Below are 27729 nucleotides of genomic sequence, written 5' to 3'. Positions count from 1 at the left end.
ACAACAAACTATCAAACACAAACAACGTTCCAATTTGGGGCCCTCCAGATAATCACAATGTACTTTTAACCAGTGTATTTAAAATAGCATTTTCTGCTGTGTAACTGATCTGTAAATGAGCAATTAGGATTCACCACAACTAAAACATGGAAGCACTTACTTTTTCAAGCATCCAGCAAGTACTTCCATGTTAAAGTAGAGGGGGTCCTTTACAACAAAGACTAACTATTTTTGGACGGGAGGGGGGAGTAAATCCATGAGTGCATAGCTGTTATGAAAAGAGAGAAACTAACCCTGTATATAGAGATGCATTAGTGCTGGAGAAAAACAGTATTGGCTGCCCCCTGCCCCAGAGAATTTCATAATTATGTCATGATGCCAGTCTAAGCCATGGATTCTGTCTAAATGCTACTTACCTCATATGGGCAGGATTTCTCCCTTAGAGTGTATGTTTTAAATTACTATGGTAGGATATTTGCTACAGAATTGTAACTAGTCCTCTAGGTTTCCATATCAACTGTTTTCTGTGGAAATAGGAATTTTTTCAGTGTAGATGTTCTGCAGTTGAAAAATCAGGTTTCACCATCACTAAAACATGGAAGCACTTACTTTATCAGGAGTAAAGCAAGTACTTCCACATTAAAGTAGTGGGGATCCTTTAAGCTGAGACTGCAAACGTCTGTTATGCCTCTTTTCTGTAAAATATAACTACATATAAGAATTTGTTAAAATATGTATAGCATGCACATTCAGAGTAATTTCTAATAGAGTAATATATATAATATAAAATGTAATCTTTAGGCATTTTTGTTGTGAAAAATCTGAAGTTTGAAGTACAACAATAATAGGGGTTGATATTTTAAAGGACAGACTCGCTAGCATTTGTTACTTTTTGCACATTTTAGTTTGCTTTCTGAGCGGTGATCAGTCTTATTTTCTAGAAGTGTCATAAATTCAAGACACTAGGAGCCACCACAACTGAAACATGGAAGCACTTACTTTTTCTAGGCAGCAGGGTACCCCCCATGTTAAAACAAAGGGGGTCCTTTAAAAGTTGTCATAAATACCTCACTTGTCATAATCAATATTAATTAGAATAACATACTCACTTAAATAAGTTGACCAGCAAAATCATACTAATTTTTTAAAAAATAAATATAATTTAGTTACCTGATCCATATACTGGTGTTATCTGAACACCAACTATTCTAGAATAGAGATTTTACACAATAGGTAAACATGATTTTTATTTTTCCTCTTGTTGTGTTTATTTCCTTTTATGGGTCAACAAATCCTCAGACACAAGAGCAGAGGAGGCAAGGTTCCTGTTTTTCCATGTGGATATTCCAGGACTGAGATCAGGATTCACCTCTACTAAAACATGGAAGCACTTACTTTTTATAGTCACAGAAAGCACCTCCATGTTAAAGTAGAAGGGGTCCACATAAACCAGTACTTTGCAGTGTCTGCTATCCTTTTCCACCACTTCAGTACACCTGCTGCATGAAATACAACACAAGAATATTACATTTCTATTCATTATTGCATAGTAGAAATGCTTCAGAAGAACATTATAAACATTGAATTACTTGCCTGGCTCATTCCCCTTGGTGTTCTCTTCCTTTCCAGTCTAGTTAACAGGGAGTGCCTCCTCAGGTTCTTATTTATACCATACCTTACTACAGAGTGGTTGTTGCCTTTTTATCTCAAAGAATCATTACAAGGCTCTTTTGTTATTTTAATGTCTTTGCTCTGTGAGAACCTGTGATCCTGGGTGAGCTAGATGCTTTTTTGAAGTATACAGTTGTCAATGTTAACAGCTAAAACCATTACCACAAGATATCCTCCTCTTTAAAAATCCCCTATCAGCTTGTTTGATAGCACAGATTAGGGTAACAATGAGTCATTCTCACAGTGGCGCTATAGGCATTGTGTTTCTATGGAGCAAAGCTCTAGCTGTTTGCAGAAACATCTCCATGTTAAATATATGTAAATATATAAATTGCTTCCATGCAGTGTGGATTTTTTTAAACTCTAATGCATTTGAATAGTAAAGAATGTTCTTATCTCTATAGGGGTTTTTTTTGGTGAGTTTAACCAGTTGTTGGTTTTTAATCAGTGAATTTTCTAGAGAAAAATGACTAATTTTTAATGTAGTAAAACTAATCAGTCCTAAATTAGCGTCCGCACTCTTGTAATTCCAGTTCCAAATAGTAATGTCTGATTTACCAAAGCATTCATAATACTTTCTGAAGAAGATGTAATACACTTGGCAATCTCTCTTAATTTGTTAGTAGTTTTGTTCTCCTGTTAGTATTTATTTAGGCCATTTAGTAGATAAAATGAAGTGGTAATTTAGTCAGATAACCATCAGACCCTAGACAGCCATATAAAAAGATGGGGAGGCCATTAAGCACAACAGGGGAGAGCCTCAGCTGGCGTATATTGCCATAGCTCCAATTTACGCCAACTGAGCATCTGCCCCCTGATGTCAGCTATGGTTTGTGTATTTTATTTGCAAGTCATTTTGACCATGTCACCCTATCCCCACTCTCATTTGCTATCAAGATGTTGACTGTCACCTCTAATCAGTCCATGATGCTACCCTCCCGTTGCCCACTTGTTAATTTTTCAAACAAGCACTCTTGTGCTTTTTCCATACTGTGCTTTGCACTTAGGCGGAACTCCCCACAAACGTCTTCAAAGCTACCTCATTATCCTCCTTCAAAACCCTCCTCAATACTTGTCTTTCTCATGATGCCTACAAAAATTTGATAACAGGCTCTTGGTGTACTGAGATCACTGCCTATCATGCTGACCAATATTGTCTTGTTCTACCTCATCTGTATTTATCTGTTGTCTCTTGTCTTATATTTTGATTACATTTTGGGGGGCAGGGACTGTCTTTTTGTTCTGTTTGTATAGCACCTAGCACAATGGGGTTCTGGTCCATGACTACAGCTCCCAGATTCTGCAGTAATACAAATAATAGCATCATAATTTTGTCTTTATGTTGGTAATGGCTTTTTTAAGTCTAATTATTTTTGCCCAAGTATTGACATTTTTATTCCTAAATCTTTGTCTTATGTAGGAGTGAATGGATGGATCTGAAGCAAGAATATTTGGCCCTTCAAAAAGCCAGCATGGCTTCCTTAAAGAAAACAATGTCCCAAATCAAATCTGAGTGTCTGGAGAAGATGGAAACAGATAGTGGTGTACAAAAGCGTCCTCAAACAAAAAATGTTAAATGTGAAGGTTGTTCTGATGATCTTTATGTTGTATACTTTGATTTTTTTTAATGCAGTTGGTGTTCGTTAGAGTTTGATATTCTAATAGAACTGGAAAATAGATCCATATCAAAATAGTTCCACTGTGTACTAACTTCTCTGAATGGAAAAGGCAGAGTGAAATAAAGCTTTTACAACACTTCTATTAAAGGAGCCATGTTATATAAAATAAATTTTATTTATACCGATTATGGTTTATTGAATTATCTGAATTAATGAATAATCAAATTACTTAGAAAATAATCCAAGATTACAAAATGATCTTTGGTTTTGAGACGTTTAGTTTAATTTAATGATGATAATTCATAGTAAACCAACTACCAAGTATTGTGGTAGTTTCCATTTCGGGCCTGTCTACACAAGCGATGCATCTGTGTTAGTCAGAACCATGTTTCAACTCAGTTCTTGCCTTACTCTGTTACTAGGTTGCACCGGATCCTCTGAACTTCTGTCCACAAACTTCTATCTTAGGAGCGCTGAACTTTTTTCAGCACTCACCAAGATCATTCCAGAATTTGGGGTGCAAAGATCTTTTTACAACTAAGAGGGTGTTAATTTAAGTGTTCTTACCATACATTGTGTTTAAAACTGCAAAAGGACTTGTATAAAGCCTTTTGTTTAGGAGGGATTTCTAATTGATTCATTCATTATGCCATCTCCTGGTATTGTCACTTTGGTTTTATCTTTTGAAATACTAGTTTCTGCCATCAGTAGCCATATATATAAATTGTTCCCAACTAACAATAAAATATTTATTCATTGCAGCAGTGTTTGGTATCTGTTTCATTCACTGTGTGAACGCCAGCACAAGATTTATTGCATTGTTTGTGTGATTTTTGTGATTATCTCGTGTTTGTCAGGGTAATATGTGTGAAGCTTCATTATGCTCTTTTCCTCTTCAAATTAACAGCTACCAATGAAGATTCTGGCCCCCCTGAGAAAGCTAACACAATGGGACCACAGTTTGTGAGTGGAGTAATTTTGAAGATCATTAGCACTGAACCCCTACCAGGCAGGAAACACATCAAGGTAATGCCTTTGTAACCTCAGGGCAGCTGTTATCCTTTCCCCTTATACCATCCTGAAAATGATTCAATACCATTTAAACTAGTCATATTGAAATTCTATCCGGCAACTAGCTGTATACGTATTTCTGAATAGTACCCATTAATGGAAGATTTCATTAAAGCAGAACCAGGTTGAGAGAACCTATTTCAAAACCAACAGTAATAAAAGCTTTGAGCAGATGAAAAGAGCTTTTCCAGAGAAGTCAAGTTTACCATAAAAATAAGTTTTATAAAACAGATTTACTTTTTACTGGGGATGAGTCGTTTTCTCCCTCTATCACCAGCCCTGACTGCTCTACCCTTGCAAACATCAGTTGAATTCTGTATTGTTAAGAAAATAAAAAACTATTTGTTACTGATAAACTGTTTTTACTTCATATAAAGGCAAAATGGATGATAGTTGCTTAATATAGACTAATCTCTATCAAAATAATATTTTACTTAATAAGGTTTGTTCATCTAATAGGAACTTGAGGCCAATAAAGTGCTCCCTGAATGAGAGTCATAAAATATTTCCCTAAGTGACTTAGAATTATTCCCAAAATACCATTTATGTTACATGTGGTTATATGTAATTTGATAAATGAAATGACATGTAACTGTTACTTATTTTTGTGCTTGTCAAATTGATTTTTTGGCCTTAGTTTACACGAAACTTAATATAAATTTGCAGCGCTGTGAGGTGATAGAAGACCAACTTTTTTTTTTATTTGCAACTTGCAGCTTCTTATGTATTTTGGTTCAGATAAGAAAGACTAAATAGAGACATGAACTTGTGCCTGTTTGAGGAAACGCAGAAACTGATTTTCTATGGTCATTTTCATCACTTGCCCCTAATTTAAGTACGAAACATCCATTTCAGAAGCCACGGACACAGTAATATGTGAAGTATTAGTGTATGCTGGTTCTTTTGCATAGATGGGACTCTGAATCTTTTATGACACTTAAATCAGAAGGTTTAATACTTGAATGCTTTTCAAACAGTAAACATTATGTTATATTGGCAATATTGGAATGAATACTCTGTAGATTATTTAAGGCAATGAGAGAACTATTTCAGACCTAGTCTTGTAAAGACTTATGCAGTTGCTTAAGTTTACAATCCTGTGAATAATACAGTTGAAGTCAGGGTGGCTAATCCATAAGTGTGTAAACTTCAGCATGTGCGTAAATTTTTGGAAGATCAGGGCCATATCTCTCCTACTGAAAACAAACTGGTAATATGCTTGCAACTGAATCAGTCTTATCTATTTAGGTATTTATAAGCAGCTAGCTAAGAGCCAAGAGACATTAATGAGAGAATGTCTGACCTCCTCCCTCTCCCTCACTCATCACTTGTAATATCTAAGTGCTATTCAGCGTTTGTCTGCACTTACATGTTTTATTATGTCAGGGGTTTGTGTTACAACATGATGTAATATAGTCAAGGGGGTAACAAAGTTTTGATCTTATTTGTGGAGATGAAATCAAACTGTGTTAGACTCTGGTATTTTCATATATTGTAAATCAAATTACAAGACTGATTTGCATCAGTCTTAAAAAATAAATGATCTGACCTTGACTAAGCATGAAAATTCTCAGGGGAAAAGAAAGGACTGTGATAATATGAATTAGAATAGAAAATCACTCCCCATCTTAACTATGGAGTCACAACCGTGACTAGAGAATAAACAGGGCAGACATAACATTTTACAAAATGTTACACAAAAATATTATGATGTTTTGGCCTACTGTAGGAAATTATGGAAATATTCTGTAGCTGGTCTAGGTTTCATAGTACATTCTTGACAGGTATATGCAAAATACATTTGAAATATATGCAATAAGCCAGCAAAAGGTAACATTATTGCTTAAACATTTCAATTCTGATTACCAACATGTTATTTCATGCTACTGAGTGGAGGCACTTTTCAGAGATCAGTCAATAAGTAAATATTCCTGTAAAATTAATTTTGGTAGTCTGCATAATTTTCTGTGGAAATGTTATGTGGGAATACTAAACTTAGGAGTGAAAAGTTTTTGTTTGGACCACACATGGTCTTGTCAGCCTAGGTGCTGGGGGGGTTTCAGATTCAGCCTTGCAGCTGGAGGGTTAAAAGTAGTGCCTAATTCTTGCATAGAAACATTTTTTACTTGCAGTACCTGCTGTGAATGAAATTGACTAGGAATGCGTGATCCCAGTTAATTTCCCTCACAGCAAGTTTCACAGGTAAAGTATTTGATTGAAAGAGTGTGTGTGACTCTTCCTTCTTCAGCTGCTGGTGTCAGTTTTCAGGCAGAGATCATCTGGTATAGGAGAAAAGGAACTCCAGTATCCACTGTAGTGTGCCATGTACTGATTTCCTAACTTCTTCACTGTTCTTGAAGTTTTTCTTTTCATTCTCCACAGTCATAACCTTAAATAAAATATTTAGGCGTGGAAGTAAATATATTTTTGTTGGACTAACGTGAGATGAAAATACTATTGCATTACATAATTCTGCTGCTGCTGTCATCCCTCCTAATGACTGTAAAGGACATCAACAAGGGTTAGCTTTTGAGTGCATTCGTAATAGATACGGCCTGGGCTTGGGTTCTTGGGACACATGCAACTCTGAGGTAAATTATATCATTCTCAATCTAGTAAACATTGACTATTCAGAGATTTTCTTCTGAAAACTCAATAAATATTAGCCAGAAATTATTTGACATAAGATTCATTTATTAATGTAATAAAGTTCCACTTTCACTTCCTTGTAACTGACTTTAGAGAATATTTCCCAAGCCATTGCTCCTTTGTATGCACCTTGGATTTTCAAAGGACAGTATTTGAAAATACTGCAGTTTATTTTTGTTCTGGCTAACTTGTCTGAGTTCTCTTTTGTGCCACAGGATGGTCTGGCTATGATAGCTGATGTTGCTTATGTTGATGTGCTGGAAGGAGACACAGAGTGTCATGTTCGGTTTAAAACTCCTGAAGATGCACAGATTGTAATGAAAGCACATAAAGAAATTCAGATTAAAAACAACTGGAAACTTGAGGTCCTAACTGGTAAGATGTTTATTAAAATATATGCATGAGAGACAGCTCCTAGGAGCTAAGAGCAGGACTGTTGCTGCATTTTAACTTTATTGCTGATATTCAGTTAAGATACTTTTCTGCATCATGTATAAATTATAGAATCAATATTTTGGTTTTATATCATTTTCTTATCGCTATTCTTTTTCTACAAAAAATAAAGCGTCAAAACCTCGAACATACAATGTCACTTTTTCTTTGTCAAAATGTGTTGGTATTTTAAATTGGTTGCCTTAACTTTATTCTTACAAGAGTGGTCTTTTGACTTCAACTAGCAGATCACTTTTTGGTTTCAGTGACAATGGACAGTTGTCACTGCAGTGAATCATATTCCTATTCCACTCTTCAGGCTTGTAATTACAATGTAATGGTGAAAGGCAAGTGTGTCTCTCTAGAACATTTGGAATAATGAATTTTATGGAAAATTGTGACTAGACTAGCTGACTATACAGGAATAGCTAAAGTGATAAAACTGTCTTAGTTTGGATGCAGTTATACTGATATAAAGACATAGTATACTTTACCTTAGATCCCTTTCTGGGTTTGTAGTGCTCGCCAAGTCATTGTTTAGGATTTTTTTTTTAAATCAGCCTATTGAAATGAAAATAAGTAACTTTTAACCATCAAAAAATTTCCCAGACTTGACCTCAAAACAAAGATGATTTTGGGGGAGCAAATTTCCTCTCTGCTTTTTTCCTCTGCGCCTTCCTCCCCCACATAAAAAATATTCTTTCAGATTAACACAAAGTCAGTGATTGAAGTTTTATATGTATGCCTAATGTTGTATTTAAAACTACCTTTATTGAAATGAGCTTCCATTTTGAAATGAGGTTTTCCCCCTCTCATAATGAAAAGGGATTAACCTGTTCTTACACAGAAGTTCCTTCTTTGCTGAGAACTGAAGGTTTCATCCACAAATATTGTTCACATGGTTATACATATTAAAATAAGTAGAGCTGGCCATGACAGGTAAAATGCTGCATTCTTTATACTGGATAACCTTGTTAATGCACTGTCACTTCCTGTGTATGTCAAGGTGATCACGAACAGCGGTACTGGCAGAAAATTTTGGTGGACAGACAAGCTAAACTTAACCAACCTAGAGAAAAGAGGCGAGGCACAGAAAAGGTAAAATAAGTTTGAATAGTGGATTGTCCGGATTTATATTTATTTTTTGTGGAACAGTGATTGAAATGTGATTTCTGTGATCGAAAGCATGAGTGAAAGGGAAATATCTGTATTTTTCCTCAACTTTGTGATCTTCCGCTCCACTTTCGTCTCTCATCTTATCCTGATGACTTGGCAGTAGATTTTACAGTCAAATGCTGCAGCAAAGTATGGAGCACTTGGTTACTGCAGGGTCCAGTTGCTATATGTAGAAAATAAAAATGAATCATTTGCCCACCTAGACTCTGGTGTTCTGAAGCAGTCACTGCTAATGAGTTTTATGTTTGCATGTAGTTAAAGAATTCTGATTTCTGGTTCTAAGAGGTAAGACAGCTTTACATTTAATGGAATAAACCGTTTGGTCTGAATAGTATTTTAAAGCTGCAAAACAATGCATTTCAAATGGAATTTAAAAGGATTTATGTGCTGTTCCATGATAAAGTTAAGGGGTCTGATTATACTAGTGTTGCCAACTCCTCTGATTTTTATCACGAGTCTTTCAATATTTGGTGTTTTTCTTAAACCTCTAGCTCATGGTGTCAGGCAATTACATGAGAATCTCGGCTTTTATTTAAAAGCAAGTAAGCTCACAGCAGAGAAGAGCTTGTAAACATGAACCCTTCAAGTCTCAAAAAAACAGATGGTAAAAATCAAAAATTTTATTTTTTTTAAATTATTATTATTATTATTATTATTATTATTATTTGGAGCATGACTCATGATTTTTAAGATTGAACCATTTGGATTGCATACACAGTGTTGGAGACCAGAGCATGAGGAACATTCCCTGCTACGTCTCTTTTCTTGTATGTGCACAAACTTACACATTTACTGTCTGTGGATGAGATTCTGTGCTACACCTGAACTTGCAGCCCAAGAGGGTGTTGGGAGAGGGGGAGGGTGTTCAGAACCCTAACAATTCTAGACTGCTGAGGGCCAGAATGGTCCCAGTGGAACCTAGGATTTGCCCATAATGGCTATTCTTGCATAGCCCCCTAGTGTAGACACAGCTTCTGCTGACAGGAGGACCTCTGTCAGCATAGTAATAGTACCATCTTCCTGAACGATATTAGCTATGCTTACAGAAGCCCTCTTCTGTCGTCGTAGCTGCGTCTATGTTGGCGGTTTGGCCAGCACAGCTATATAGCCCAGGGCTGTCTAAGGCCAGGTCTACTCTACAAACTTCTGCCGCCATACAGTATTGCCAACCCCAAATGTTGAAAAATCATGAGTCAGGCTCACCAAAAATAATGAGATTATGTAAAAATAATATATTTGGTCTTTTTATTTCTCTTCTGCTTTTTGAGCCTTTAGGGTGCAGTGGGGTCACATTTTGAAACTTTCTCCACCACCAGGAGGGCTAGAAACTTACTTTTTCTTTAAGAATAAAGGCTGAAATCATCATCATATCCACTTGACTCCAGGAGCTGGGCTTTTAAGGAAAACAGTGATAATTCACTCCTTGTCAAGTATTGAGAATAGGCCTCTTCCACCTTAATTGAATTGGCTTGTTAGCACTATGACTCCCCCCTTAGTAAGGCAACTCCCATCTTTTCATGTGCTATAATATTTATTCTGCTTATTGTATTTTTCACTCCATGCACCTGATGAAGTGGTGTTTAGCCCACAAAAGCTTATGCACAAATTAACTTGTTAGTCTCTAAGGTGCCACAAGAACTCCTCATTCTGATTTTTTTAGTGATTATCATGAGAGTTGGCAACACTGTGATCTAGCAGAGGTGAGAAGAATTGTGATCCTCAAGTAACATAGCTGTGCTGACAGAAGCCCTTACTGTAGACACAGTTAGGCTGACCGGATAGCAAGTGTCAAAAATCAGGATAGGAGGTGGGGTAATAGGTGCCTATGTGAGAAAAAGTCCCCAAAATTGGGACTCTCTCTATAAAATCGGGACATCTGGTTACCCTAGGCACAGTTATACTGGCAAAATTGTAATATTGATGGTATAGTTTATTTCGCTTGTGGAAGCCAGCATAAGTTGTACCGGCAAAAGTTGAATCCATACTAGGAGTGCTTTGCTGCTATGGTATAATAGTATAATTATACCAGAGAAGCACTCCTAGTGTAAACCTGGGCTAAGTTGCTGCCCAGCATCTTAGTAGAACTGTGCGCCTAAAATTCTCCTCCCACCTTGTTGCACCCCTTAAGCCATTGTTTGTTAAGGGATTCTTGGAAAACAGCATGTAGCTGTCATCTTCAGTTCCTGCCCTGGGGAATTTCTCCTTTGCCTAGATCTGGGGCTTTTAGAGTCCCTTTACACCGTTCTGTCCCCTTTACCTTTTGTACAGGGGCTGGAGAAGGGGTGAGTCTCACCTTACATCTCTTATTGCCTTGATCACTATATATCCACTGCAAGTAAGGTCTTCTGTTTGAATTTTAAAATAACCCTTTTGTTTTCACTTGTTAAATTGGAAAATCATCTCGTTTTCTTGACCAGTCTTAGTTTCCCAGTTGCATATATAGATGAAAAGGAAAAAATCTTGTATGGCTGCATTGCTGCTTCCTTCTTCAGGTAAAAATGCTATTAGAAGCAGTATTTTTTTGCAGATAATATTATAATTCATATAATTACTGAATGTTCTCTGAGCTCTCACATAGGTAAAGCCACCATACAGGGATTTGTTGTTGCCATTTTTATTAAATTATGGATTTTTTTTTTTAAATCAAGGGTTTGATTTCCCCCCCAACCTCCCAAAGGTCCTGAGCTTCCATTGACTTCAGCTGGGGTTGTGGAAACTCAGCACCCAAGTTTCTAGAGCTTCTTGTTGTGAAGATAGTACAGTATTTGCTGTGCAAATTGATGTAAGGTAGCCTGTAATGTGTAACTCAACTAGGCTTGCAAAAATAAACTCTCAGTTCTGCCTAACAATAGCAGCAGCAAAAGGTGCAGACTCTCACTCCTCCCCCTTTCCCATCACCTTTCAACCCAGAGAGGTGTTAGCTTCAAAGCCTAGTCAGGTCTATTTAAATGCTAACATTGGTAAGTAAGGCTTTTTGAGAGGAATGATTAACGGAAGTCAGATAACTTTAACTCTTTCACTCCTCTTTGATAGTCTGTGTTCCAACTGCAATTTTCAACAACTAATAGCTGTTTTTTGCCCTGCTCATCAGTGTTCATTTATAACTGTCAAAACTTTGTTAAAGATCCTTCAGAATTAGTTGTTTTTTTCTTTAAAGTCACAATTTAGGAAAGCAAGAAAATTATTGTAATAAAAACTTTCATAATTAAGGCTGTACAGTTCATGAAGACATCACAGCTAAGAACCAATATTGGGAATGGGCAACAGGGGATGGATCACTCGATTACCTGCTCTGTTTGTTCCATCTGGGTGCCTGGCATTGGCTACTGCCGGAAAACAGGATACTGGGCTAGATGGACTTTTGATCTGACCCAGTATGGCTGTTCATATGTTCTTAGCATTAAAGTGATTCAAAATCCTATTTCTTTTGTAATTTACAAGTACAAAATTAGTCTTTTTGTTTGTAAAGTAATTTACAGATAAGTGTTGAACATGAATCTTGTACAAAAATACATGCACTTTATGTAGTCTGAATAGGATCAGAATTCTAGTTAGAAACTCATCTATCATAATTTAAAAAGATCTTCCAATTATATGAATGAATACTGAAGGTCACGATATATTGAAAAGAGTATTTGTCAGACTTACCTTGTACTTGGCTCTTCTCTAAAGAATTAGGCATCAGTTTTGTTCACTCTACACTCCAGCTTAGGCTCTGCCTACGTTAAATAAATTTGCACCAGTGTAATGTTTGAGCACCAATGTAAAGTGGGGCTTACAAAGCACTACCATCAATTCAGAACAGGGCTGTGTGCTCATGTGGTTTCTAGTGCGGTGCAAGCACAATAGTGTGAGCACGCGCAATTGGTTTAGTTTAACAATTTTATATTCATATAAGCAAGATAGGTGCAACTTTAATTATAGGTAAGGCTTTACAGTGGTGCCCAAAGTTAGCTGTACCGGTGTAAGCCCTGCTGTGTAACTGCATCAATGTAGTTAAAGTGGTGCAAGTTTCCCTAGTATAGGCTGGGCTTTATTCACAAGAACATCTGTCTTCCTACACACTTTCTACCTAGACTTGAAAGAAATTGAGGTACTTTTGTCTGTTCCTTGTTTCTTTGCATTTTCTCTGCTTCCTTTACTATATTTCATCACATGACGTCTGGCTTGTGTTCTGGAGGATAGTGAGGGTGCCATGGAGTGAGTCTATACTTCTGCTGTTGCGGTACACAGGGCCTATCTACACGCAGACTTGCACAGGTTTAGTTAAATCAATGCATACCCCAGTATGGACACTAAATGGCATATATCAATTTTGACTCAATATCCTCCAGAACACAAGCAAGATGTCCACACACACATGACAAGACCACAGTTTTTTAAAGTTGATGATTTAAGATAATTGACAAGATTCTGTGTCTTTAAGTGAATCTCAGCAGAACTTGTCATCTGTTTTTGCCGATGTATTAAGGCCCTAAAGGTGTACAGTGTGTATATATGTAAGATTACTTTTTAAAAGTAAGTTTCTTGAAAGAAAAAAAAAAAGTTGCGTAGATGTGAGACACCGTGGATCCCAGTGATGGCAGAAATTTCCTGAAATTCTCACTTTTGTTTAAAATTGACTTTTGTGGTGTCCCATTTAATTTCTTCAGATTGGAGACAAAAAAGCTGAATTGGCACGTTGTTAACTAGTAGTGCAGTTTGCTTCCCACAAGGGTGACATATGAACATTTTTGCATTTCGTATTACTTTGGACTGAGAGCTTTTCCCAGCTATTGTTCTTGATCTCCAAGGAATGAGGGGAGGTTTGCTGTTGCCATGTGAGTTTTATGTGGTGTGTGCTGTGATGAGAGAGAGGGGTTGAAAGTATGAGTGGAAATGGAAGAAAATTTGCAGCTCACATGTTAGCTGTGGTTTGAAAAACTAAGGACCTCTCTTGGACTTGCCTAATATTTTGAGCCAGTGTTGAAGAAGAAAAAGGGTCCTCTGGTCAGTGACTGGACAGTGGACGACAGAATTACTTTCGTAGTGGGAGAGTTCCCTGGGGCAAAACAATATCCATTTTTTAATCTTTTTTTCTTTTTTTAAGATTCCAAGTTGTCCCAATGTCTTTATGGTGAGTTCTGTGTGCTGCTGTGGAAGAGACTAGGTGTTGATTTCCTGGCTAGGCTATCCAGGGCTGGGAGTGCAGAGGATATAGCATGCTTGATCTGTAGGGGAGCCACAGCCTCACGTTCATTAGTCTGCACCAACTCTTGTGGCTCAGCTACAAATGAATGTAGAGCTCCAGCAATGGCTCTGTCTATCCTCCCTCTGCAAAGGTGGTAAAATAAGTTTGCCATGACAGAGCCTCAAGGGCAGTAGAACAGGGTTAGGGGAAAGGTGCAAGGCCCTCTGGTCAACAACGCAAATAGTTGTTAATGCCAGTAAAAATGGGACTCCTTCCCTTGGAATGTTCATTTTTATTATTATACTATATATAATGTAATATCCTTCTTAAAGCTATACATGCAGCCTTGGATTTTGAGGTTTGTTTGATTCACAGTTTTTAAAAGCTATAAATGCTTATTTCTAAAATGTACAATCAAGTCAAATTGAAGGGTTGAGTGAAATTGTTAGTAATACCACAATTTAACATCTATAATTTCATACGCCTTACAAATATTAACTAACCCTCAATACCCTGATAAGATGGGGACTATCTCAATTTTACAGATAAGGAAACTGAAACACAGAGAGGTCATTGATAGAACTGGCATTTGAATTCAGGATTCCTAGGCCCAAGCTCATTCCTGTGGGCAATACTGTTTACATTCAGATGAGTAGTCATTTGATTTGCAATACATAATGCATTGTTTTCCCAATCTATAGGATGGGCCTCCTTCTGGATTTCAGTCTTTTCTCTCTCCAGAAATTGACTCTAGAAGATGACATAGCATTCCTGACACATTTATTTCTTTAAGGTTTGATCCTGCTATAGTTAAGTAAGAGCTTGAAGCCTCAAAGAACTAGTCTATTTTAAAAAGGTTGTGTTTGAGGTCTTTGGATTGTGTGTGTTTAACTATCAGTTCCTTTCCTCCCTCCCTCTCTTCCCCCACGTTGGATGGGACACTGGGATGGAATGTTAAAGACACTAATCTGTCCAGAGGTTAAGGGAAAACTTTGTGCTATTTGTGTACTTTGTGATGGTTCCTATATGCTACTGATCAAAATGATATCAGGAACCTCTTCATTTTTGGTATCAAGAGAACTATGCTCTGTACAGATTGGTTCAGTTGTTCAAAGTTTAGTTATCTTCTGTGAGACCTGCTAGCCTGAATATGACTTTGATATAAACTTGTAATCTGAATGCAGTTTTTCTTTCACTTCTACTTTAATTTTATGTTTTGTTTTTGTTTTTTTGTAGCTGATTGCCAAAGCTGAAAGAATGAGACTTGCAAAGACACAAGAGACAAGTAAACATATCCGCTTCTCTGAAGATGACTGACCTAAAATTGATTTTTTTCTATAAAAGAATATTTAAAATAGTCACTGGATGTTTTAATGAAACCATAAACTGTTCTTATGAAGAAGTCAAAAACCAGTCCATTTGCTTCAAAATTCTTCAGTGTGCAATTTTATTCTAAATTCCATTTTTAAATATGCTGAGTGTTTGCTGCTCCTGAGCCTGTAGGTAAAGCTTTCTGGGAAAATGTATCAAACAAGGTCTTGCTTTGTTTTACATTTAGTTTTACTTCTAATGAATTTTTGTATATTGCAGTTTTATAAACTGAATTACGGAAAAGAACAAATAAAATGTTTTAGAAATTGACAATATTAATTTGACTTTTATTTTAAAAAGATCAGCAAAGAGTAATGTGAATAATAAAGCTAATTTATGTTAAATAATTTGAGGTCTCTGCTTCCTCCATCAAACTGTGGAGGAAAAATGTAGAAAGATTGAAATTATAGTAAAAACTGGATAGATAATTTATCTAAAATCATATTTAAGCACTTTAGGGTTGTCAGAATATTGGAGTATCACAGAGGCTGTGCGCAGGCTGAAAAGAAACCTACTAAATATGCCAAAAATTAACTTAACACCTCATTCTGTATTATCTAATGTCACCTCCTTTTCTAGTATTTTCCCCATGCTTTTCTTTTATCTGCTTCCCTCTTCTCCATGACTGTGTAACACTGGCTGTCAATAACGGCTGAACTGTGTGGCTTAATGTTGCATCATGAACTATCATCACTACATACAGTAGAAATATACTGATATCACCAGCACAGTGTGCGTGGCTAGTACAAACATCTACACTGCTCCTGTAATTTGTCAGCAACACATTCTATGGGCACAGAAAATCGATGCATTTCACTGACTTAGGTTATTTAAATAGATATGGGGCTGGCAACCTTTCAGAAGTGGTGTGCCGAGTCTTCATTTATTCACTCTAATTTAAGGTTTTGCGTGCCAGTAATACATTTTAACATTTTTAGAAGGTCTCTTTCTATAAGTCTATAATATATAACTAAACTATTGTTGTATGTAAAATAAATAAGGTTTTTAAAATGTTTAAGAAGCTTCATTTAAAATTAAATTAAAATGCAGAGCCCCCTCCCGACTGGTGGCCAGGACCTGGGCAGTGTGAGTGCCACTGAAAATTAGCTTGCGTGCTGCCTTCGGCACGCGTGCCATAAGTTGCCTACCCCTGAAATAGATTATGCTGATATTTTAGGAGTGTACCTCTATTTTTAAAACGAATTGTTCACCCTTCTGATTGCAACTAGCAGTGTTCACATTTTATAGATCAACGAGTTAGTGTTTTATTTGCTCTGCAATCAGACACAAACAATAAAGCACAAACAAAGGTGTGAACTTCTCTTTACATTAATGGAGAGATCAAAGACTAGGGCTGATCATTCATACATTTAACCATTATTCTGTCCAAAACTGAAACCCACAGTTCAGGCTGTAGAAATAAAATTATGCTATAAAATATTTCATACTGTCAACCTACAATGCAATGTGAAATATTTATGTGCACTAAATTGTATCTTAGCGCATAAATTGCACAATATATACACTTTAAGCTATAAATAGGAGTTATTTATGGAACTAGAATTCTCAAACAATAAATGTAAATGTTTTCTTATTTACCTTCCTCACAGGCTTGCAAAATTTGTTCCAAAGGAGATCTTTTAAGGAATTTACCAATCTGGGGTGGGATCAGACTGGTTCAGAGAGGAATGAAGCAGAGCAATAGAAATAAGGAAAGTTTTTCCTGAACATAGAATTCCACAATTTGCTTTCTCATTGCATGCTTGTTCCTGTGGCGTCCCCTACTGTGGTGTACTTGCTCCAGGAACAGTGCTGGTCTGGTAGGCAACTGTTCATTGGCACAAGCTTCTGTCCTTCGCTCCCCCACACCATTCAGCTCAGCCACAAGAGTGAGTACGTGCCTAAAAGCCAGCAGTGCATGTGACCACACCCCAAGCAGTATTTAGATGTAGCTGTCAATGGAATGAAGGAGAATAAGTGGGGAGAGGGAGCATAAATTAGGAGAACAAAATGGATTTAAAATATGACAAAAAATATGCAGGAAAAAATACATAAGTGAAAAATTAAGACTAGAAAGAGAAAATGGACAGAAAGAAGAGAGCATGACTAGTGGTTTGAGGCTATTGCACAAGGGGATATAAGGAGATGTGCTAAGAGATGTGCTGTGTTTTAAATCCTCCTCAAACAAAATCAAATCAGCCTCTGAGTTTCACCAATATTCGGAAGTTCTCTTATTTGCAGCTTTTAGGCTATTAAAAATCCTAAGAAATATATAAAATGTTTAATTTTCTGCCTGGTAAAACATTTCATTATAAAGCAGGGATATTCTTTCCTTTCACTGAACCTTCCATATTTTGCACAGGGCTGAGATGGCAATGGTCTGTAAAATAAATTATGTATCCATCTTTAGTGCCACGGATTGATTTATTTTACAAGTGGAACCTTCCCTACCCCTTCCTCTCCATGTTTACATTAACCTAAGCGCTTAAACAAGGAGTAGTGTTTTTCCATTTTCTTTATTTAAAGTCCTGCTTAGATATATCATATGCCCTTGTTGAGCTCCTGACCCAATTGAAATCAGTGTCAAAACTCCCATTGACATTGACTTCAGTTGGAGGTGGGGATGGTGTTAGGATTCCATCACATACTCTTTCTGAAGAAATCAGGAATTTTGCCACTGACTACAAATGGACCAGGGCTCATATGCACAGACCAAGTATGAGCCATCTGCTCTTCCATGGGAAGAATAAATGTAAGTTTGTCAGAATGGCTTACATATATTTTTAAGGTTAAATTTTATAATAGTTGCTCCGTTCTTGTGCCTTGCCACTGCAATAAGAGGATTCTGTCTGTTGGAGATGTACTTAGCAAGACTATCCCAAAACAGAGATGTAGCCCTCCTTTCACCTTTTTGTCTTTCCAATGGAGTGTACTGTCTAACTCCTACCTGGAATCTCTAATCAAGGTGGTTTTGGTTTTTTGGTGGAGAATATTACCATCTGGAACTTCCATGTTCTTGCACAATGCTTTTTATTATTTAGAATAATCTGTTCATGGCTCAGCCACAAATGGGGCAACTCTGAATTGTGGGGTCAAGTGTTTTCATTTGGAGTTTTTGGAGGTAAAAAACACTGCCAATCCATTTTTCAAAAATAATACAACTTGACTCAGAAAAAGAGATGTCACTGATGCCTCATGCTGCAAAGTAATCCTTGATCTTTGGTTATTTCACATATTTTGTTGAGTCACCCATCTCCTAGAGTATCTACTTTTTATAAGAACACAGTTCTTCCATGTTGTGCCTGGAGCAAAGTCTTTAATTGAAGCAGCTCTTAGTTCATGACTTCAGTAGACTTAGGAACTTGAAACATGTTCAGTACCAGCAGCATGTTTTTAATGCAGTTACATTTTTTACCTCTCTCTCCTTTTGTGTGTCCTTTACAAGGCAGAAATAGGACAGTAAGTATGAGTTAACTGAGGCCAATGGGCATTATCAAAATATAAATGTTGTTAATCTCTTGGTTCTTTACTCAGAAAGAATTAAAGGATGGTAAAAATATGAGTTATCCGACTATGAAACAATTGGATAGTCAGTCTTGAATTAAGAACTTGGATCTTGGAGTCTCTGATGCCTTATGGAGGATCTCTTACAAGCCATCTTCTCTAGATACCAATCCCTTTCAGACAGTTCAGACTCAACAGACTTCAGCATGGAGGTGGGTTTTCCAGCTACACTACTTGTGCCTGGGGAGTATACTTTTTCAGAAGGCTTCCCTGTCTCCGGAGCTATTCAAGCCTCCCACCTCAGGACTTCTAGGCACTGTCTGGGGATGCTTTGGGGGCATAGTGGAAAAGGGCCTGCACACAAAGCAAGTCTTTGCTGAGTAGCCTTCTCCCTAACAAAGATGATTAATCATGTTTATTAAAGTAGTGCCTAGAGATCAACCAAGATTAGGGCCCTGTTGTGCTGGACTCCGCACAAACACAGAGCAATAGGCAGTCCCTGCCTCAAAGAGCTCACATTCTAAATAGACAAGATAGACAAAGTATAGGGAAAGGGATAGAACAGGCAGAGCAGAGCAATCACTGTGATGGCAAAAAATAGCATGTTCATTTTGCAATTTCTTTGTGGGATGGCGGAGGTATGTGGAGTTACGCTGAGGTTGAGACTGGAAGGGGGCATTAGAACAAACAGGTAATCAGCAGAGGGGAAAGTCCAGTCAAAACTGTAGAAAATACTATCCACGTCTGTTGGTCTCTGCATAAGCTGCTTCTGCAGCTGCACTGCTGGCCTCAGTCTCTGGTTGGGGCCTTTCAGCAGTTTCTTTCCTCTCTGGACACATGGCAGGGTGAGGGGAGGCACTGCATGCATCCTAGTGGCCCCTAGAGGTGTGGGGTGTACTCAAGCCTATCTGAGGCAGGAAATTTGGGATAGGAAGCACATCTTCTTTGTCAAATCTGCCATTACCGGTCAGATTTGAAAAACCCTATGAGCTGTATAAGTTTTTCAAAAACGCACTCCTGACTTATGCTAAGTAAACCTAATATTTGCTCTTGAGGATTAAGGTCAGGGCTCTGAAGGAAGGCATTCTCATCATATTTAGTATTTCAGACACCTATTGATTTCTTCAAATTCCTCCTCTTACACTGATATTTTAATTCATTATCCTCTTGAATTCATGATGAAGTAGTGGTTTTCCAGAAGAATTGCATATTACACAAGTAAGCTACTCAGCTACAGCTTCTTGAGTTTGCCCAATATTGTTTCCAAAAACAGAGCCCCAAAACATCAGTGGATCTCTCCTGTACTTCATAGTTGGTAACTGCCATTCACTTATTCATGCCTGCTGTTCTTGAACAGACTGCATTCGTATACATTCACAGTGAATGTTTCACAATCTGGTCCTTATCAGACAGAAACGTGTGCCAGTTTCCAGCCTCTATTTTAAGTGAGTTTAATAAATGCTCATGTTTAACTTTTATGTAGTGGTTTAAAGAAACCATTGAACAGATCTTTCTCCTAAATAGAAATTCGTATCATACTGGCTTGTGTGTTGTTTTTAATTTGTAAGCAAAGAGCCTTGATGAGGCAGAGCTGAAGCAGTAGGACCTGCATGTTCTCTAGTAGGCAGCAGAACCTCTTCATGTGCACATTTCATGTCTTTTGAGGGATTTTCTGTCTCACTTTGTTCCTATTCTTAACGGTGTTCCTACTCTTCAATTTTTTCTACCTCACTAATGTTCATTTTATAGTTTGTTTTGATCTTGTTCTTTATTACTGTATGTACTTTCTGGAGCAATCATGGAGTCTTAAAATTCCACCTGTTCTGTATGGGATTTCCATTGAATAACACTGAGTTCCTGTAAAAAGACTTTATTGTGTGGAAAATGTGAACTTTGCAGTGAAAGAACATTCTAAATCATTAGTTGTTCCCTGAGTGTGGATTCAGCATCCCCAAAGACTATTTCACTGTCTTTATCTCCATTTAGTTCTTTTGCTTTTACTATCTTAATGTTGTTTTTCCCATGAATGCCAACTATTGTGCCACGGTGTTTTATCTTGCACAACTAACATCTGTGTTTGAGTTGTGGTTACAAATTGCATCAGTTACACTAATTTTTGAGAACACACTATGTAGCTGAAATTGGAATTTAAACTGGTTCTTGAAGGTTGCCAAATAAACTAATCACATTCTCACAGACAGGCTGTCTCCTAAAGCAAATTAAAATATTATCACTATGACTGAAGTCCAGGGGAGTTTGCCCACATGGGAACTGGAGGATTTAGGCCTATATTCTAATCAGTTATTTGTATTACACTAGTGTCCTGTGGCCCCAACCAGGATTGGAACCCATTGTGATGCATCCAGTGCAAACACACAGTTAAATCTCTTCCCCAAAGAATTGACAATGAGTTTAATTTAACTTTCCTGCGAATGCCCCCCACACCCTCACTTCTCCATACAACACATCAATAACATTATTTTCTCTAATGTTACAAATGTTCCTAAAGTTCTATGAAGCATCTCCCTTGCTACAAACTGTGATGTCTAGCATAACAAAATCTGACCTTATTTAAACTGATCAAGATTTCATGGTGGGCTTATCAATTGATTTACTTGACAGCCCTCAGAAACTAATCAAAATTCCAATGTGTCAGGCCACACGTAATATCTGTAAACATTAATATAAACGATGCAATGTATTAATGATGGCCTAAAACTGTCGTTGTTCTGTGTCTGTAGAGAAGTCAGGATTGGAGCCCAAGTCATTTGTTATATCTTGGGATTCAATTCCTTGCTCTGTTATAGCTAAGTGTTCAGTTGGTCCTACTTGTTCTCTGTCCTGCTATTTGTCATCTGGAGGTGCTACCCAACTATGTTGGCCTCCGTCATTGCTGTAGCTGAATGTCTCACCAATGTTTATCCTCGCACTACCCCTGTGAGTTAGGGAAGTAGTAATATCCCATCTACAGATAGGAAATTGGGGCACAGAGCATTTAAGTGAACAGCTGTGGCAGTACCAGAAAGAGGATCAGATCTCCGAAGTCCCAGTGCAGTGCACCAATCACAAGACCATCCTTCCTCTGTATTAATACATATCCACATATAGAATGTAAAATTACAGCAGTTGAATAAAGACAGGGATTTTCTTTCGGCCATGCATAATCTGGTCATTCTCTGTGATAAAATGCAATAAATAATGAACCCATTAATCACATATAATCAAACTATCATCAGCACAAAGCAGTTGGACTATGCCCCATTAAAAATGTATATTTAATTTTAATACTGTTCTACAGAACTTTTAATACTTTGGTAAATTATCTGAATTGTTACGAATACTTTGATATGTTCACAATTTGCCAATATAATGTAGCTAGAGGCGCAACATTTAAATATCTGCGAAACTGGTGATGTACGGTGGTAAAGCAACTAGCAAAAATGTGATGGTTAGTCAAATATCACAAACTCCTTTTCTCAGAGTTATATTTTAGTCACAGAAATCAGTTAAAAATCTCAAAATGTAACACAATATTTCCCAGTTTGAGGGCTCTTAACTCAGACCTATAGCTCTGGATTCAGAAGGCCAAACAGTTACTGACTTCCTCTTTTTCATGCAGCTGCTTCTATGGCCGCTTCCTGGAGCACCTGTGTGAGCCTGAGTTCCTTTTAATGCCTCATTTGCCTGACGCAGTGCAGGGATTCTACACTGTACCACAGACCTGGAATCAGGAACCCCAGAGCTTTAATCTCAGCTCTGAGGAAAAAATGCCTCTTTGGGCAAGTCATTTAGGGCTTAATCTCGCTGCTACCCCTATTGACTTCAATAGGAGAAGGATCAAACCCTTAAGCTCTTGATTACTCCATCTGTACAATAGGGATGATATTGCACAGGTTGTTGTGAGGATCAATCAGATGGTGTTTGCTTGGTTCATTTGGAAAAAGGATCACTAATCAAATAAGGGAGTTAAAAATCTGCAAGTACAATCAGCACAGAAAGTGATTTTTTTAAAGGTCCTATTAATTGTATCTAAAGTTCTCTATAAGCAATAGATTATTGTACATGCCAGCAAAGCCATCTGATTTGTAACAATTGTCAACATATAAGAGTGCTGCTTTGTTACTTCTTGCTAAGATTGTTCTGGATTTGTACTACGTTCCTAACAATCCTATTACATCAAGATACTCGGGTTTTGGACATTTGGTTTTGGCATGTATTGGAGAATGTCTTAAATGCAAACACACACACAGTTCTTATTTCTATATCATAAATATACTGGCATATACTTTAGGAATGCATAGAGGACAAATTGGTGGGAGAACTTAAAATATTTCTCCCTGTGCTCTGTGAAATGAATCATGTCACTAATCCTTTGTGTTACATTCTGAGTAACAGAATGATGTACTCAGGAAAGCTCATGCTGAAATAAATTTGTTAGTGTCTAAGGTGCCGCAGGTACTCCTGTTGTTTTTGCGGATACAGACTAATACGGCTGCTACTCTGAAACATGTAAATTATGTGTATTATCATTCATTAACCAGGAAACTACAAACACACTAAAATATTTATTACTTTGGTTTTGCATAAAGTAGCAGTAACTAATCATGGCCAATTGCACAGCACAAATTGTTGATGTAGTTCAGATACTGCTTGAACATATAATAAAAGTAATAATGTAAATCTTTTAAATGAATCCTAATCCTCAAAGGGGCTCTGTTTATTGGAGCTGTAAGTGGAACAGAATTACAAAGTTGCAGATGTCTGAACTTCATCTCAGAATGCAGTGATTGCTGCTATAAGTAGGGCTACAGTACTGTACTGTAGATTGTGCAATGGTACATGGATGCTTCGAATTTAACAAGGCTCTGTTGCCAAAGTCCCTGTCTGTTCTTTGGGGGTGTTTGGGTACTCATAGATTTTTGTAAGTTTACAAGCAGAACCAACCCAACGTTCTTATTCATTCAGCTTCTGTCTGCTGGAATAAATATTGATTTGAATACTTAGTATGCATATCTATTATCCAAACAACTAAGAAAATGAGAGAAAATGAAGGCAGCATAATATTAGAGAGCTTTGCTGTTACTAAGGTAACCGGTTCCTGGTATACACATGTTCAGTTACATCTACAGTTTTATTGCAGCTGTGGCTTTTTGAGAAGCAAAGTGTGAAGGAGGTGGGAGAAGGGTAAAGGAAAGAGGGAGAAAAACAACCCAAACACTTGAAAATGAATGACAATTCTGTGAGCACTAGAGCTTCACTTATCAATTAAATGGAGTTCTTGTTCGAGATTTGGATCACAGTGCCCTGATGTGTGTGCTGGTCAGTTGTAGAGGGTTGCCAGAAATGCAATTGAATTGTTAGAGAAGATTTTTAAGTGGATAATTTTCTCATGCTCGGTGATACTGATTTTGTGCAAAGGAAGAGAGTTGGAATGATGGAGGAGTTACATTTGTTTGGCATCTGTTGAGTCCTTTCAGCTTGGGGTGATTTTATTCATGCCCATTTAACTTCCTTTATTTCTACCTACCCTTCTGCATAGATGGGCCAGATATTAGTGCTAGGGTTCGGAGGGGGGCGGGGTCTGTGGCTTGTTCATTGGGCCCTATTTCTGACACTTAAGCGTTGGTAGAGTTTTATGTACAGCATCTCTTTGGTGATGGGCACATCACGTTTATTTATATGAGCCAGGATTTTCAAAAGTAACTGATAATTTCAGATGATCAGCTAGAGACATCTTAAAGGGATCTGATTTTCAGAGGGCAGCATTTTCTGAAAATCAAGTTCAGACACCTTTAAAGGGTCCCGAACACTCCAAATTGAGGCATCCCAAATCACTAGTCATTTTGGAAACACTGGCCATAAATACATCACTTGCATAAAGTTGTCTACAACCTTCCATTAATGATTTAGTTCTGTAGGGGCTTTCTGCACTTCCACATGCTGTAAGGTTTGGGAGTGGGGCAGAGGTGATTCAGAAAGAAGAAGGGTCATGGCCAGGAATCAACTGCTATATAGATCCACTCAGCATTGCAGAGGTGCAGAAACTTCTGCTAAAACCCTGAGGCTGTATAATGGCTGTGGAGCAGATAAAGGATCTCCAATAGATGTCTTTGGCCAGTAGATGGCAAAACCATTATATAATTCTCCTGAAAAGGTGACATGCAAAGTTAAATTTTGAGGTAGGCGCTGGTTTCTGTGTTTAATGCCCTACCTAACCAGGCTAGACAGGCCATTCTATACATAACTTAAAACAAAAACCATCTGTGAAAATACACTGCCCGTCTAGTCATTCTAGAGACACCCCAAATACATTGTCAGGAATCCTAGATACAAGAAGGCTACAACTGCTGACTCATCTGGTGACTGTGATCTGCCAGAATGATGTATTCTGGGGCTTCTGTAGTGAATACAGGAGAACAAATTTTTACAAAGAGAAAAAATACATTGTATAAACATTAATCAAAACTTATTTTTTGTGCTGAAAGCCCTCATGATCAGGAGAGAAACCTAGGCTTAACTCAGTACTGAATTCTTGACTGTAGTTGACCTTCATTCAGCTCTGAACACCCAAACACACAAGCAGCTGCAGTGTAGTGCATACTTGGTGTAGCTACTGGACGTGTGCAAAGCTGCAACATGGTCAACACTAAGGGATGCTTTTCTATACAAACAGGACACTGGTTTCAGGAGTTTCACCTTATTGAAACATTAAATTGAGGGTCATCCTATCTGAAAGCATCAGGTCTACCATTTGGGGGGAAAAAGATGAAGGGCACTAGTAGTAACACATACAGTGATATATAGGATGTATATTATGTACATTCTTCACTTTTATTCTCCTACTATGAGAGGGCAAAGCTATTACAAAAGCATGGAGTTCTCTGAATCCCTACCTCTGCTGGGAGAGTGTATTGTTATTTCCCTCTTTCCATCAGTAGTATGTGTCTTTCCTCTATATAATACATAAGATCAACAGGGTGCCTACCCATTTGCCTGACTATTTGCTGTTTGTTCACGTTGGCAGACATTCCTGTTTGTTTCTCTTTTCCTTTCCTGCTGCACTCTGACGTGTTTACAGTAAGAAGAGTGAGTGTGTAAAACATCACTCTCTTACTAAGTATGTCTCAAGGACACAGAAGGAGCAGATATATCCGGTTACTTATCTGCTTGTCTTACAAAAGGAGTTAGTAACTCCAGCAGGATGTCTTGTAGGGGTTTGCCCTGAAATAAGACCTTACTGTTGTTGGAAGCACTGAGGTGGTACAGCTCTGGAAGAATAAACTTGATTGTAGTCCTCTTTATGTACCATCAAGAAAATGGCAGTTATGTTGCTACCCAGAATCATTTAATTTGCTACTGAGGCTTTTTCATCAGACCCCCAATTGTATTCTTTTCCAGGTTGACTGGTACAGCCCAAGTGTTCCAGTATTTCTCTAGTGGGAGAGTTTCTTTTGGGTGTCATCTCAAGTGGAATACGGCATATAGCAGGTGTTTTTATCTCAGTATAATTTAAGGTCTGATCCTATGAAGTGCTGAGGACTCTAAACTCCTTGCAGGGATGGACTCATAGGCCCAGTCCTGACAGGCAAAGGGATGTGTATTTCAATCATGTTAACTGAGCTAGCATAACACAGCTGGAAATCTCTAATCAGATGCAGACTAACACATTGAAAGCCATATTAGTTGCTGTGTTATAAGTTACGTCTACACTGCATACCACTGGTGTCAGTATGTAAGGTATGTGTAGCTACATATTGCAGTGAAAGGCTCTGGCAGGGGGAAAGCAGAGGGGAAAGGCTCTGGCAGCTCCTCCCTACTCAAAAAAAAGCAGCAAAGAATCCTGTGGCACCTTATAGACTAACAGACGTTTTGGAGCATGAGCTTTCGTGGGTGAATACCCACTTCTTCAGATGCATGTAATGGAAATATCCAGGGGCAGGTATATATATGTGTGCTAGCAAGCAAGCTAGAGATAACGAGGTCAGTTCAATCAGGGAGGATGAGGCCCTGTTCTAGCAGTTGAGGTGTGAAAACCAAGAGGGGAGAAACTGGTTCTGTAATTGGCAAGCCATTCACAGTCTTTGTTCAATCCTGAGCTGATGGTGTCAAATTTGCAGATGAACTGAAGCTCAGCAGTTTCTCTTTGAAGTCTGGTCCTGAAGTTTTTTTGCTGCAGGATGGCCACCTTAAGGTCTGCTATAGTGTGGCCAGGGAGGTTGAAGTGCTCTCCTACAGGTTTTTGTATATTGCCATTCCTAATGTCTGATTTGTGTCCATTTATCCTTTTCCGTAGAGACTGTCCAGTTTGGCCGATGTACATAGCAGAGGGGCATTGCTGGCATATGATGGCGTATATTACATTGGTGGATGTGCAGGTGAATGAACCAGTGATGGTGTGGCTGACCTGGTTAGGTCCTGTGATGGTGTCGCTGGTGTAGATATGTGGGCAGAGTTGGCATCGAGGTTTGTTGCATGGATTGGTTCCTGAGCTAGAGTTATTATGGTGTGGTGTGCAGTCACTGGTGAGAATATGTTTCAGGTTGGCAGGTTGTCTGTGGGCAAGGATTGGCCTGCCACCCAAGGCCTGTGAAAGTGTGGGATCATTGTCCAGGATGGGTTGTAGATCCTTGATGATGCGTTGGAGGGGTTTTAGCTGGGGGCTGTATGTGATGGCCAGTGGAGTCCTGTTGGTTTCTCTCTTGGGTTTGTCTTGCAGTAGGAGGCTTCTGGGTACACGTCTGGCTCTGTTGATCTGTTTCCTTATTTCCTCGTGCGGGTATTGTAGTTTTGAGAATGCTTGGTGGAGATTTTGTAGGTGTTGGTCTCTGTCTGAGGGGTCAGAGCAGATGCGGTTGTACCTCAGTGCTTGGCTGTAGACAATGGATCGTGTGATGTGCCCGGGATGGAAGCTGGAGGCATGAAGGTAGGCATAGCAGTCGGTGGGTTTTCGATATAGGGTGGTGTTAATGTGACCATCACTTATTTGCACCGTGGTGTCAAGAAAGTGGACCTCCCGTGTAGATTGGTCCAGGCTGAGGTTGATGGTGGGGTGGAAGCTGTTGAAAT

At 38.1% G+C, this 27729-nt stretch overlaps 1 protein-coding gene across 6 annotated transcripts in view; it reads left to right on the top strand.

Annotated features, from left to right (window-relative positions):
- The window catches only part of LARP7 (La ribonucleoprotein 7, transcriptional regulator), a 34597-nt gene extending 19165 nt beyond the window's left edge, over positions 1–15432 (top strand). For 3 of the 6 annotated variants that reach the window (XM_050944035.1, XM_050944033.1, XM_050944034.1), the window contains exons 9-14: positions 3092–3255; positions 4198–4316; positions 7226–7385; positions 8449–8540; positions 13708–13734; positions 15025–15432. In XM_050944035.1, the coding sequence (XP_050799992.1) occupies positions 3092–3255; positions 4198–4316; positions 7226–7385; positions 8449–8540; positions 13708–13734; positions 15025–15105 (643 nt within the window). In that variant the 3' untranslated portion in view covers positions 15106–15432. Of the gene's footprint in view, positions 1–3091; positions 3256–4197; positions 4317–7225; positions 7386–8448; positions 8541–13707; positions 13735–14333; positions 14397–14489; positions 14990–15024 lie in introns of those variants that run through there. The other 3 variants (XM_050944037.1, XM_050944039.1, XM_050944038.1) reach the window with 3 other exon arrangements.
- Positions 15433–27729: the final 12297 nt, after the last annotated feature.

This window comes from Gopherus flavomarginatus, chromosome 3 (assembly GCF_025201925.1).
Source record: "Gopherus flavomarginatus isolate rGopFla2 chromosome 3, rGopFla2.mat.asm, whole genome shotgun sequence".
Lineage (NCBI taxonomy): Eukaryota > Metazoa > Chordata > Testudines > Testudinidae > Gopherus > Gopherus flavomarginatus.
Note: the sequence above shows the minus strand (reverse complement) of the source record. Positions and strands in the feature narration are given on the sequence as shown.